The sequence below is a fragment of the Ostrinia furnacalis genome, unplaced genomic scaffold, assembly GCF_004193835.3.
Source record: "Ostrinia furnacalis isolate ACB-3 unplaced genomic scaffold, ASM419383v2 OfSCF7464, whole genome shotgun sequence".
Taxonomy (NCBI): Eukaryota; Metazoa; Arthropoda; class Insecta; order Lepidoptera; family Crambidae; genus Ostrinia; species Ostrinia furnacalis.
In genome coordinates, this window is record NW_021137703.1 from 314,389 (window position 1) to 328,590 (window position 14,202).

At 42.5% G+C, this 14,202-nt stretch overlaps 1 protein-coding gene across 7 annotated transcripts in view; it reads right to left on the minus strand.

Moving 5' to 3' along the window:
* Positions 1-160: 160 nt before the first annotated feature.
* CD98hc (CD98 heavy chain) overlaps positions 161-14,202 on the minus strand; it is a 35,823-nt gene continuing 21,781 nt past the window's right edge. For 3 of the 7 annotated variants that reach the window (XM_028320976.1, XM_028320974.1, XM_028320980.1), the window contains exons 8-12: positions 8,707-8,879; positions 7,039-7,152; positions 5,579-5,697; positions 1,084-1,221; positions 161-430 (exon numbers count right to left, since the gene is read on the minus strand). In XM_028320976.1, the coding sequence (XP_028176777.1) occupies positions 331-430; positions 1,084-1,221; positions 5,579-5,697; positions 7,039-7,152; positions 8,707-8,879 (644 nt within the window). In that variant the 3' untranslated portion in view covers positions 161-330. Of the gene's footprint in view, positions 431-1,083; positions 1,222-5,578; positions 5,698-7,038; positions 7,153-8,706; positions 8,880-10,277; positions 10,481-11,662; positions 11,833-12,380; positions 12,535-14,202 lie in introns of all 7 variants that reach the window. The other 4 variants (XM_028320978.1, XM_028320981.1, XM_028320979.1 and 1 more) reach the window with 3 other exon arrangements.

A 14,202-nucleotide genomic window follows, 5' to 3' on the forward strand; every position in this document is an offset into this window, starting at 1 on the left:
CGGGAAAATATAAAAATCTGAAGAATCAAAATAAAAAACCAAAGATCTAAAAATATTAAATTACCGTTAATTTATAAAGTTAACGTCAATAGTGCTCAAAAAACTTAATTCCACTCCTAATCTCATGTGTATCATGCTAATCTCCAATAAAACCACCGTGTATCATGCTTCAAAGTATATTGCTACTTTAACTTGTTCGGTAAAAAAAGAAATGCAACGAAAAGCATCACGTCACATAGGCCTAGTATACTGGCCAGGCGAGGCCTAGTATACTGGCCAGGCGAGGCGTAAACGAGGGTAGTTGTCCCGGCTCGTAAAGCGAGGGTACTTCTACTGTTTCGTGGTAGCCAGCGGCACGTAGGAGAGTACCACGGTGGAATGCGCCGGGACCAACACGTTGTCCCGGTGGACTTGCATGTTGCTCGTGTAGCTGGAAGGGAGAGATAGATTAATTAATGTGGGATCTCGTAGTGAAGGATTATCTAACAAGTCACACTCAAAGAGGAATCATTAATCATTTGTCATTCTTTTTATTTAGCTGAAGAGTGGTCTAATTTCGAGCATCGTCGTCGTTGTCGCCGCCTTGCTAGCGCCTGCGCACCATCGAAGCACCACACCAACACTCTTTTTAAACTAAGGCTGAGTTGCACCACCTAGCCTTACAAACGTCAAAAATCCGTCAAACTACATACAAAAAACACTGGTTGTCGTTACAGTTTGGTGGTGCAATTCAGCTTTAATAACGCGACGCTAGCCCTGCGTAGAACCTTGTGTGTGGGGGGGAGGGGGGGCTCTATAGTTTTCGATATTATAGCTTAATGTAAACTCTTTAGAGAGCCAACGTCTTTCGAGCGTCGTCCGCTCGCCAGCGCCTGCGCACTGCGCAGTGTCGTCATGACGAAAATGCTGAGCGGCTGCCGAAAACCAGATCTACGCAGCGCTGGCGTCTTTTATTATTATTTTATCCCAAAATTATTTAGCAAAGAGAGATGTAGCGCGTCGACGCTGCGCAGGCGCTGCTGGTGAGACGACGTTACAACGACGCTCGAGTTCTATAAAAAAATGGAATTTATTGCCACTCACTTGGTGTGGTCGCGCACGGCCCGCGACACGTGGTGCACGGAGAGCGCGGCCGGCACGGAGGATAGCGTGAGGTTGGCGCGCTCGAGGGAGCCGCCCGGGTTGTGTACCGCTACGTAGCCCGTGTGGCCTTGCTTCCACCTACAAACACCAGATGATGGGAATTAATAATAACCTTAGGCTGGGTTGCACCATCTTATTTTAACAGTGACAAACGTCAAAAATCTGTCAAAAAAGGACCGGTTATCGTCATAGTTACCGTTAAAGAAAGGTGGTACAACTCAGCCTTAGTTGATGCTGATAACTTTTGCGCGGTGCCTGGCAATAGCCCAAAATTGTAATACACGGCGTTAGGCCGCTTGTAGACGTCCGTTTTTTTCACCGGATAACGGACCGTGTTTTTCACCGGATTTAGCGGTGGTGTATGGTTTATAATGAACGTGTGCACATGCATCGGACATAGGTCCGGCGAGAAAATTGACAGCAAACAAAGGATATCCGTTTTTTGACGGTCCGTCGTCCGGTGAAAAAACGGACGTCTACAAGCGCTCTTAGATGGGCTAACAAGTGAAGAAAATATGTTTTGTTGATTTTGGGTTTTAAAGTCCAAAATATTATGATGGCAACAATAATTCATCTGTCATCTCGCACTAAGAAGTGTTGCGCAAACGCAGAAAATACTTTTGTGGCCAATACGGCACACTTTGGTCTCGCCAAACATAGCTTTTCTTGCTCGATAAAAAATTGGCAGTGAGTGAAAAAAGACGGAGACAACATTTCGCAGCACTCCTAGTAGAAAACACCAGCAGTATATTGCAGGGCTACTCCAAAACGCTTTTTAGGCCCGGTTTCCAAAAAGGCATTTTACTACTTCAGATCCTATCTGTGGACAATGGGCCTTACAGTAGTACACATTTAATAAGGCGCGTCGTGAATCTTCGGCCACGCAGACAAGGACAAAATTTTTCCGATTATGTTCCCCGTCGCACTTGCGCAAGCCCCGCCCATTTCATAATTACACTGCAGGCCAATTGTAACGGAATTACAGGGAATAAAATATTTATCTTTTTGCCAAAAAAAGTTTAATAGAGTATTTAAATAAATAAATAGACTTCTTAAAAAACAAATTATAAATACACTTGTGGTACCCGTAGGGTTATGTTCTGTATTTCTTTACGAGATCAAATCATAAATGAGGGAGGTCCGTAAACAAACTAAAGTCGATGACATATCCCGACAGATTTTCATGCTGAGTGACAATAGGCAGGACTCATAGTACGCAAAATTTACGGCCAATGGGGCACCAAGGTTCTGGAGTAGGCTGCATACCGAAAAACGAAGCGTGCGACATCCACCCACAAACCAAGGCGGAACGATGATCTCATAAAGGTAGCAGGAAGGCACTGGATGCAGACTGCTACCAACCGGGTATCTGATACTGAGAAAACACTATTACCTATAAGATCTTGCATTTTTTGAATAATGTTGGGATCTGCTCGAAATTGGCATTTTTTTTATCAATTGGCATTGGGGGCATTGATTTGATGGTGTAAGTGCTACTTAGAGATGAAAAAAATGAATAAGTATAACATTTAACTTAGACGAAAAGCTTTCTAAGCATACCTATACTTACAGGGTGACGTGTAATAAGTGAATAACAGGTCATTTGTAACCAATTTATTTATGTAGGTATATGCCAAGGCAAAAGTCAAGCATTTCTCAGTTTTAATCGAGACATCCTAACATGGTGTCCCGATTAAAACTGAGCGGGCGCCCTTTATTTTAATTGTTTATAGTTTGTGCTTTTTCTATCTTAGCTTAAAAGCTGGAAAATTTAAGATTAGCTACGGGATATTAATTATTATTATTTTGATTTTTTGTATGGAAAAATTACCTTGTGTTTTGCGTAGGCAAATACTTATCTAATTTGATTGCAAATGACATGTACTATAATACTTTACAAGGATGTTCACTCATTACAAGATGTCATCCTGTATACGCAAATAAAAACTTTATTTTTAACACAATGATTATTTTTAGTAGGCATGTATTTAAACGATCTTTTTAAATTAGCAAAAACGGCAATTAAAAAAATCTAAATGGTCATCTATTTTAATGATTGATCCTCTTTTTTTGACACATAAAATAAATGAAATCGATCGATATTTTAATCTCTTTAGAACTACGCAAAAAATTATTGAGATGTAAAAATTATATCTGATCGTTACTTGTTGGTCCTCAAAAATAAAAGAAATGAGCATCAAATATTCAATATTGTGATACTTTTTTAAATAATTCGATTTGTATAAATTATTTTTTGTCTATATCAAATAATCTTCAAAATAATTATGTTATGGTACTTATTTTTATTAAGTTGTAGTCAAAGGATGGAAACTATTTAAAGGCACTTGATGTTCAAATATTTATTTTTTATTAAAAAAGCATAAGTACTTAACACGTTCACACTGCGTTATCGGGTCGAATTGACCTTAGGTGCTGGATGCGTTGGTGCGGGATGGATATATTCGGTCTTTTCAGTAGTACGAAAGAAACATATTGTTTTGCAATTGTTTCGTCAAACACAGTAAATATTTGGAAAAAAAAAACTTATCAGGTCCTTACGACCCGATGTCGCACTAAAAGTAAAAAAATCCGTTCAGTAGTTTTTGCGTGAAAGAGTAACAAACATCCAGACATCCAAAGTTTCGCATTTATAATATTAGTAGGATTATTTTTGTGGGATGTATTTAATCCATAATTTAGAAATGTTAATATTTGCATGCTACATATAATTGTAGCGAATTACGATAGTGAACTTTATTTTATTTATCATAACACCTTTAATATACTGTACTCTACTAAATGGCAAATAAATATTTGAATTTCCGAATGTGAGAAGAGTGAATGCTGAATCTATGAATGAATTGTGAATGTGTAGATGTACGGAGATTGGAGGCTCACAAAAATAAAACACTTTTTTTGCCACTAAGTGTACTTTTGTCAGCAACGCGTCTACGCACTCTAGAGTATGGCGGCTGACTAACATGTGTCACAGCGCGCGCAAACATGACACGCGGCGCGGACCAATACCGGCACAGGAAGAAGACGCGCCGTGCGTGGAGTATCCCGATTGGTCAATAGCATTTCCCGCGCTACTTAAATTCGTCTTCTGCGCAGGTACATCGGTGAGCCTTATTAATTGTGTACTACTGTACGTAGGTAATTTCGAGACTATCTGTCACCATCGCTCATGCTAGCGTCTCCTTTTGTGTGAGAGGGATGGCAACAACAAACTTCGGATAGTGTTTTTCGGAGTGTATCTCCTGGAAATAACGATGGTGGTGGTGGTCGTGATGATGGAGTACAAGTTCGAGAGAAGACGCGCCCCACCAATTTCTGGTTAAGAAAAGCGCGGGGTGCGGGGAGTTTGATCCGAGCAATCCGAGCGGCATTATTGTAGTGTGATTCTCCTACTCATGGCTGATTTAGCGTGTGCTGATAACACTCAAACATTAGCGGAAGAATGGTGGGGCGTGTCTTCATGGATGAAACGATCTAGCTCGATCTCAAATTGGTAGGTTGGTAAATTGGGAAGTAATGAGGGTTTTCGCGAATGAAAAATCCGCCAGACGGCAATACGTAGACGCGAGGTCCAAATGCTGCATGATTGGTTATTTTTGACATGACATTGACAGGTCAAAATCCACCAATCACACAGCAGTCAGACCCCACATCCACGTCCCGCCATCTAGCGGATCTTCCATTCGCGAAAACCCTCATTGGTGAGTTGGCTATTTGGGAAGTTGTCTTTTTAGGACAGTTGTCCTAATGATACTGAAGGCTGGCATCTGGTAAAGCCTGGTCCGTGAGCACGTAGAATCCCGTCCAATGACCCCAAGCTACCCATCCTTATCGCTCGCGCGTAATTATGTTGCTGTCGCGCTCGCACACTCACTGCGGGCGCGCGTCGCACAGTCGCGACAGCAATATAATGACGCGCGAGCGATAAGGATGGGTAGCTTGGGGTCATTGGACAAAATTCTACGTGCTCACGGACCAGGCTTTAGCTCGATCTCGAATTGGTAGGTTGGTAAATTGGGAAGTAATTGGTGAGTTGGCTATTTTGGGAAGTTGTCTTTTTAGGACAGTTGTCTTAGAGTAGGTGCACACCGTTGATTTTTAGTTGGCCGATAGTTGTGCCCGATTTTAAATTGTATGAAGAATCGGCCAAATCGAATCGGCGTAGTGTGCGCACTCCCATACATGTCTATACTGATTAACTGCCCGACTAAACTATCGGCCGACGAAAAATCAACGGTGTGCGCATACTCTTAATGATACTGAAGGCTGGCATCTCTTAATGATACTGAAGGCTGGCATCTCTTAATGATACTGAAGGCTGGCATCTCTTAATGATACTGAAGGCTGGCATCTCTTAATGATACTGAAGGCTGGCATCTCTTAATGATACTGAAGGCTGGTATCTGGTAGTACTGACCTGGCGCACGCGAGCAGAAGCTGTGTGGAGTTGACGGCTCGTAGCGCGGCCAGCTCGGAGTCGCCGTGCTCCACGCTCGCGTCGTTGCGCAACGACACCAAGTGCGATAGCTTCTCATTCTGGGGAACAAACATAAATAAATAAACACTTAAATCTTTGGATTAACACATTAATCCCAAACTAAGCGGAACTTGCACAGACGACGGCACACCAAGTTATACACTGTGGTATTTTATAAATAATAAATAAATAATAAATATCTTTGGACATTTTACACTGCGCTTCTAGTCCCAAACTAAGCAAAGCTTGTACTATGGGTACTAGACAACGGATATAAACATACTTAAATACTTTTTTTTTTGTAAATACATACTTATTATACATAGAAAACACCCATTCCAATACAAACAAATATGTTCATGCACACAAATGTTTGTACTGTGCGGGAATCGAACCCGCTACCTCCGGAATAGTAGTCCGTTTCGAACCACTACACCAAACGGCCGACAAACATGTAATAGGTGCTATTTCATAATAAGACAGTATAAAGGAATTAATAGTTAATAATGTATGACAGATCTGATGGTGTCTGTTGAATGTAGTATAGCGCAACATGTTTTTAGTGAACTGGCATAGACCATAAATAGCGTCATTTGGTGAACGAACATAGACCATAGACAGCTGTCTTTAAGAGAAAGCATAGACCATAGATCAACTTTAGTGTATATAGTCTGGTCTACGAGCACGTAGAATTTTGTCCAATGACCCCAAGCTACCCATCCTTATCGCTCGCGCGTAATTAAGTTGCTGTCACGCTCGCACACTCACTGCGGGCGCGGTCGCACAGTCGCGACAGCAATATAATTACGCGTGAGCGATAAGGATGGGTAGCTTGGAGTCATTGGACAAAATTCTACGTGCTCACAGACCGGACTTTAGAGGACCCACGCTGAACTGTCCCACCAAACTCAATGACAGGGGGGTGTCACCATCGTTCCACTATATGGTTTCCAACATGGCAAAAATAGGAACCAGCGATCCGGTATTGACGGTGGCGCCCCGCTGTTAATGTCCTGGATAGGACAGTTCAGTATTTTGGAACTATAGCGAGCATAGACCATAGACAGCTGTATTTCGAGAACGAGCATAGACCATAGAACAGCTGTGTTTAGCATACGAGCATAGACCATACACTATATACTAGTATATACTATAGATGACCCACGCTGAACTGTCCCACCAAACTCAATGACAGGGGGGCGCTACCATCGTTCAACTATATGGTTTCCAACATGGCAAAAATCGGAACCAGCGATCCGGTATTTACGGTGGCGCCCCACTGTCAATGTCATGCATAGGACAGTTCAGTATTTTGGAACTATACCAGTCGTCTTTCGTGAACAATCCATAGAGCAGCTGTATTTCTTAAACAACCATAGACCATAGCATAGAGGACTGACCTCGCTGGTGTCGTTCCCGTCGCCGGCCAGCTGCGGCAGCGCGAGCACGGGCGCGGCGGGCAGCAGCAGCGCCAACTCCGCCAGCTCCACTTCTTCAGCCTCCTCGCCCGTCAGCTGGAGAGGAACAAACGTTTTTAAACTTGGAAAATATACTGGTCATCACAAAAATCGGCCCACCTACGTTTTACAGGAAAACTCGTTTCTACTGACACAATCATGGTGCCCCAACAATAATAATTGGTGTTATTTGAAAGCCCAATATACAGGGTATTAGGTAAATGGGTATATGAGCCGACACTAGCCCATGTTAACATGGGCATATAAATGGTATGGTGAAGTCAGAAATTTGATATCATCATTTTATATCTTTTTATTTTCCTACAAAATAAATTTTATAAAATCCGATTTGTATGAAAAATAAAATAATTAAAATGAAGATATCAATTTTCTGACTTCACCATACCATTTATATGACCATGTTAACATGGGCTAGTGTCGGCTCATATACCCATTTACCTAACACCCTGTATATTCTTAAAGAAAAACGCATTTAATCCTACTAATTTCTTAATAAACGATTAACATATACAATAAATGTGACTTGAAGAAAGACCTCACTTTGGGCTCACCTCTGGGATCATTAGACAATTTTTTATGGTTATAAAACCAAATAATGATCTCACGTGTCCTCTTTAACAGATGGATAGCGATTAATCCCAACTTAACAGTTTTATAGCCATAAAAGTTGGCTCAAGCGTAACTACCTATTTTTTGAAGAAGTGACTCTGGATTCTTCTACAGACACATTTTTGGGGTAAAAAACTTTCCTTTAATGAAATGAAGTTTAGAACTAGGCTTTTAAATGGTGCCAATATAGGTGGGAAATGGGGATGCATACGTTTGAAAGTGCTTGTCGCGGGAGGGTCGATTTTTGTGATGACCAGTGTAGAATATTGATTATTTGGCACACAATAAAAGATAATACATACGTAAATGAACAAAAAAAAGAAACCTTATCCCAATTAAATTAAAATCAAAATAGGTTTGAGTGCCCTGTGCCAAAAAAGTCCCTGGCTTAGCATTAGTCGTGACATTATATGTAGGTGCTACGACACTGGTTTTAAGCGATGACTTTTGGGGCACTAGGGTCGCCGATGGCCTTGGGGTGGAAATATGGATATTAAATGAAATATAAAGGCTCAAGACGTGTATCGACATTGTATCGGGACAGTGTCTGTGGTTACGTTAAAAGATATACCTGGAACGGCTTTCCGGCGAGTTTGCGAAAAGCAACCTCCAAGTTTACATTCAAAAAGGCTCTGTGCAATTATTTTAAAGACTAAAACTTTTTTTTTTCTTATCTCTGACGTGTGTTATGTGTACGCCAATATTATTATTATGTTTATGTATCTAGGTGTATGTCTATTATATTAATATGTATTCTTATGTTATTTATTTTATCTAATGCTATGTAAATATGTTAATTAAACGTCATATTTATTGCACCGCCTTAGTCTCTCTACTCGACCTGTGGTTGACTGGCAGATAATGCCACCTGGCATTAAGTCCGCCACTGTACAGTTGTATGTGCAAAAGTATAAATAAATAAATAAGTATCTAACGATTGAAAAATAAGCCCTTAAGCATATAATCCTAGTGGTCATATACCTTCATAGCGGGCCAGTGCTTGAGCTTCTCCTGCAGTACGCCGACAAAGGCGCTGACATTGGCAGCGGCGGACAGAGACAACGGCGCAGCCGAGAGCGGACGCAGCGTCACGTTCTTCGCCTTCTGGAATAGTTCTGGACGCGTCGGCTCTGCTAGAGTGAACACTGTCTCGCCTGAGGACAAATGAAACCATAAAATATACTATCAAGTCTTTTCTCATCTCTCAAGAACAGCAGAGGTCCCCTTTTTTCATAAACCACTTGACAGGAAACCATGAGAACGCATCGGGACTATTCTTAACTCTTGTTCTTTATTTCGAAACATTGTCAAGAACATCTGAAAAGGTCTTAATAGTTTCTCAGTTCAATGGACCAACGACCTGGTATAAGTTGTGAGAAGCGCCTGACTGGGGGCATCATAGAACTGGTCATTGTGGAAATCCTTAGGAAAGGTTTTCGTATTAATGACCTTTACAATGGGGATCCCTTGCTTATATTGATATTAGAAGACACTGTAAGTTGACCTTTTCTAGATGCGAGCCCAATGTCATCCACGTCCTTGGCCCATCGCGCCAATAAGTTGTCGAGGCCGGCTGGTCACTTTGTGGGCGTGGTCAGACACCTCGCTGCTACGTCACAGGTCGCTACGTGGGCGTGGTCACACATTTTACTGCTATTACCGTGTAAACCGTCACAAAAACACTGATGACTGAGATCCTAAAGGTTCAATATCGAGGCCGCGCTGGTCAGACCACTTTAGTCAATGTGAGCGTAGTCAAACCTCTTATTGCTACGTCACAGGACGACTAACGTCACAGGGCCGCTGTCGTCCACGACCTTGGCCCAGCGTGTCAATAAGTTGTCCAGCCCAGGCTGGTCGCTGGTGTGAGTGTGGCGCCAATAGGCGTAGCTAGTATGGATCTTTGTTCACAATGTGGGCGTGGTCAAACTCCTTATTGCTACGTCACAGGACATTACTAACCTACTCCAGGCTCAGGGCCGTTATCATCCACGACCTTGGCCCAGCGTGTCAATAAGTTGTCCAGCCCAGGCTGGTCGCTGGTGTGAGTGTGGCGCCAGTAGGGATAGCTAGTGTGGGCGGGGTCAGACATCTTTGTTCACAATGTGGGCGTGGTCAGACACCTTGCTACGTCATAGAACAATGAGGGCTATCGTTTTAGCGCTCACCAGTTAGCGCCACTGTAGAGTAAGGTCCTGTCACTTGCTAGTAGCGAAGACAGTGGCGCCAACTTGTGAGCGCTAAAGTGGTAGGAGGACTATCGCATTTGCACTCATCAAGATGACGCCACTGTAGAGTAAGGTCCTGTCAATCGCCAGGGGTGCCAACTGTTAAGTATAAAAACGATAGCCCTCATTACTAACCTGCTCCAGGCTCAGGGCCGTTATCATCCACGATCTTGGCCCAGCGTGTCAATAAGTTGTCCAGCCCAGGCTGGTCGCTGGTGTGAGTGTGGCGCTAATAGGCGTAGCTAGTGTGGGCGGGGTCAGACATCTTTGTTCACGATGTGGGCGTGGTCAGACACCTTGCTACGTCATAGAACAATTACTAACCTGCTCCAGGCTCAGGGCCGTTATCATCCACGACCTTGGCCCAGCGTGTCAATAAGTTGTCCAGCCCAGGCTGGTCGCTGGTGTGAGTGTGGCGCCAATAGGGATAGCTGGTGTGGTCGGCGTCGCCCGCCCTGGGAGCCGGCGACTCGGCCGACTCCGGCGGGAAGGCGGGGTCCACCAGCGCTAGGCGGACTTTATGGAGCCTGCGAAGGAGGAAACGTTGTAACAACTTCATGTCGATATAGCGTACGATATTAACATAGGGTAAATAGATTATTGTCTACACCAGTCTTTCCCAAAGTGGGCGATAACGCCCCCTTGTGGGCGCTGCAGGCTTAAAGGGGGGCTGTAAGAGACCCAGAAAAAACATCGGGACGTTGTGTAGAGGCTTGGGAGGCGTCATCTACTAGGAGGACTCTTAGACATCGACTGAGCTCGACTCTTGATTACAAAAATGGGGGGGCGCTAAAAAATAATTTATTCTCAAAGTGGGCAGTAGACTAAATAAGTTTGGGAACCACTGGTCTACACAAATATTATAAAGAGGAAAACTTAGTTTGTTTATTTGGTTGTAATGAATAGGCTCAAAAACTACTGGACTGTTTTTAAAAATTCTTTCAACATTCGAAAGCTACATTATCCACTAGTAACATAGGCTAAATTTTATTTTGGAAAAAAATAGGGTTCCGTAAAAGATGTAGATAATGTAGTCCACGCACGCGAAGCCGTGGGCGGAAAGCTAGTAACTGATAAAGTTATTCTTTCAATCCTAGCATCAAAAGTTACATTCATCGTTTCGCAGCGATATTAAAGGTATCATTTTCCAGTAAATAAAAAATTGGAAAAGTACAATTTAGGCAATTTATCAAACAAATGCCTGACAATTGGTAGGGAGGGAATCTTGCCAATTAACATTGGGTTGAGCAGAATAACTTCAAACTACGGTACTGGTGCAGGTGGAACTCCTTAAACACCTCGTTGCAGTTGAGTAATGTGTCTATAGTCTGGTCCGTGAGCACGTAGAATTTTGTCCAATGACCCCTAGCTACCCATCCTTATCGCTCGCGCGTAATTATATTGCTGTCGCGACTGTGCGACTGGCACCCGCAGTGAGTGTGCGAGCGCGATAGCAACATAATTACGTCGCTAGGGGTCATTGGACAAAATTCTACGCGCTCACGGACCGGGCTTTACACATGACAATAGACGAGTCTCTGCCTTCTTACCTGACGCCAGCCGCTCCCGTCTGCATCTAAGCCTGAAGCATCTTATCCAACTCCTCAAGCTAGTCTACTGGCACTGATAAAACTCCTTACACTTCTCACTCCATTCCCGCGCAGCCTGTTGTCTATACCTAGTTGACCATAGACAGTCTGTCTTCTTACCTGACGCCAGCCGCTCCCGTCTGCATCCAAGTCTTAAGGACTCTGTCGAACTCCTGCACTACGGCCGGGTTATGGAAGTTGAGGTCAGCCTGCGAGCTCTCATACTGGTGCAGGTAGAACTCCTTGCGGTCTTCGTTCCACTCCCATGCTGACGTGTTTTGAGTTGACACCTAGTACAAAATACTTTTTTGAGAGGTAGGGACAGAATGTTTATGTTGTTTATACAAGGTGACAGGAAAACTCGACCTATTCCTTGAAAAGAATTATACTAGAGTTTATTAGCAACAAATTAAGTCCAGTGAACCAGGGGTCAAAACTGGATGGTTACTAAAAGATGTAAAATTAGGAATCATTTTAGCCCCTTTGCACTGGAGCTTGTCACGCTACAGTAGCGCCAATTGATGAGCACACTACGATATGGATAGACCCAGTTTAGAGAAAAATATTCTTAATTCAATTCTTACTTCATTATAATAAAGTACAAAATCTAGCAATTTAGGCTCATAGGCCTGGTTTCCACCAAAGCTGAACGGAGGAGCAAAGCGGTGAATGTCGGACCGTCAAATATTTCTACAGAACTTGAAACCCACAACGGCGCGGCGCGGCACGAAGTAGTGCGGAGCGGAGAAGTAGAAATAATGAAATCTGATTGGTTATTTAAGACACTTCTCCGCTCCGCCTTAGTGTAAACCGGGCCTTATTTAAGGGTTAAACTTACCCATGAGTTAACAGGCACGGGATCGCTTCCCTCCACATACTCCTTGGGCTTGGTCCAGGTGAAGTAGGCGTCGTAGGGCGGCGTGCGATTGACGCTTTGCTGGAACCAGTCGTGCGAGACTGATACATAGTTGGGTGTCAGGTCTACTATCACCCTGGAACAAAAACCAATAATACATTAAAATCTTGTAATAAAGAAAAGGGAAGAATAAAAAATCCTAATGGGTCGAGGTGCACTACGTTTAGATGTGACCCTATGATGAGATGCACATCGTGTAAACTGAATTTCATATAATAAATCGTGTAATATTACACACGGTGTTGCTCGCCAGTTTTGTTACTTGAACTTGACTTGACACGCTACCGGGTGTCTAGATAAGAGGCTGTCTGGCTAAAATATTTTTTATAAAACTGACCATTTTTATTACCTATTTTAATCATGAAAATGAAATGGGTCAAATAATATCACTGATTACGTAAATGTTTACTAGAATCTCAGTTCTTTCTATCATGTGAATAGAAAATATGAATAGCTAGCAATTTGGTTAAGTAGTCGTTTGACTGACAGTCGATCGATGCATAAACGACGCTTTATTGTATCGGCCATTTCCCCTAAACATTATCTTTTATATAAAGCAATCCATTTACCAAGCATGTGTACTGTAAGTATCTCTAACCTATATGACCTAGCTATCTCAAATGCTGAACCCAATCCAGTGCTATTGAGTTCAATAAAGGCCACAGCCACAGTACATACCTATGTAGACGACAGCACTTCAAACAATACATTTTGTTACAAAATCGCTCTTATCACAACTGAATAAGATGCCACAGTGTACAGCTTGATGTGCCGTCGTCTGTACATTACAGGCGTATTGTGTTACACTTTAGTTTGTGGGCGGCGTCGGTCGCTCTCAATTGGATTAACGGCAATCTACTGTTGCCGACTGACTTGAGTATAACTCCAGCTTCCTTTAGGCAACAACTTCCACTGCTAGGCAACAACTGAGTCCACAAAAAGGACCTATAAAGGTATAGTCACATTGATTTTTCTTCAATCGAGTAGGCAAAAACTAAGCCCTAACCCTGGTATAAGAATTTAACCACACCTGACCATAGGCGTCTGATGTATAATGTACCCTTCTTACGGATTATTATCTCTTTCAATCCCCTAGTAGCCCGAAAGGGGACCGTAAGAAACCCTACGTCATTTTATACTAAGATAAGCTCCATGGCACACGTTCAGAAAAGGTGTACTACCGGAATTTAATAATTAATTTTTCCAAGCTTAGTAGCTTGGAAAAATTAATTATTAAATTCCGGTTTGGCCGAAAGTACAAAAAAATGACTATTTCCGGTAAAAATAAAGCGGGTCACTACTTCACGTCATTCGATACCGATGTAATACTTATGGCAGCAGTTACTAATTCAAATGACGTAGGGTTTCTTACGGTCTCCTCTCGGACTATAGGTTGACTGAAGCCAGTAATTTCGTACCCCTCTAGGGAAGCGAACCCACAACCCCGTTCCAGAATCCCGTTGATTAAATTTTTTCCGTTAAACTTAAGAATAGAATAGAATAGAATATTATTTATTTGGCACAATACACAATACATGATATAGGCACAATACAAGATTAATACATAGAAAAAACAAAAAAGAAAAATAAAATAGATTTTAAGTGCCCTGTGCCAAAAAGGTCCCTGACTCAGCATTAGTCGTGACAAAGATGCCACGACACTGATTTTCAGCAAGGACCTTTGGGGCACTGGGGTCGCCGTGAAAATTAAAAAAAAAAGAACAAAGAAGCACGCAGATTATAC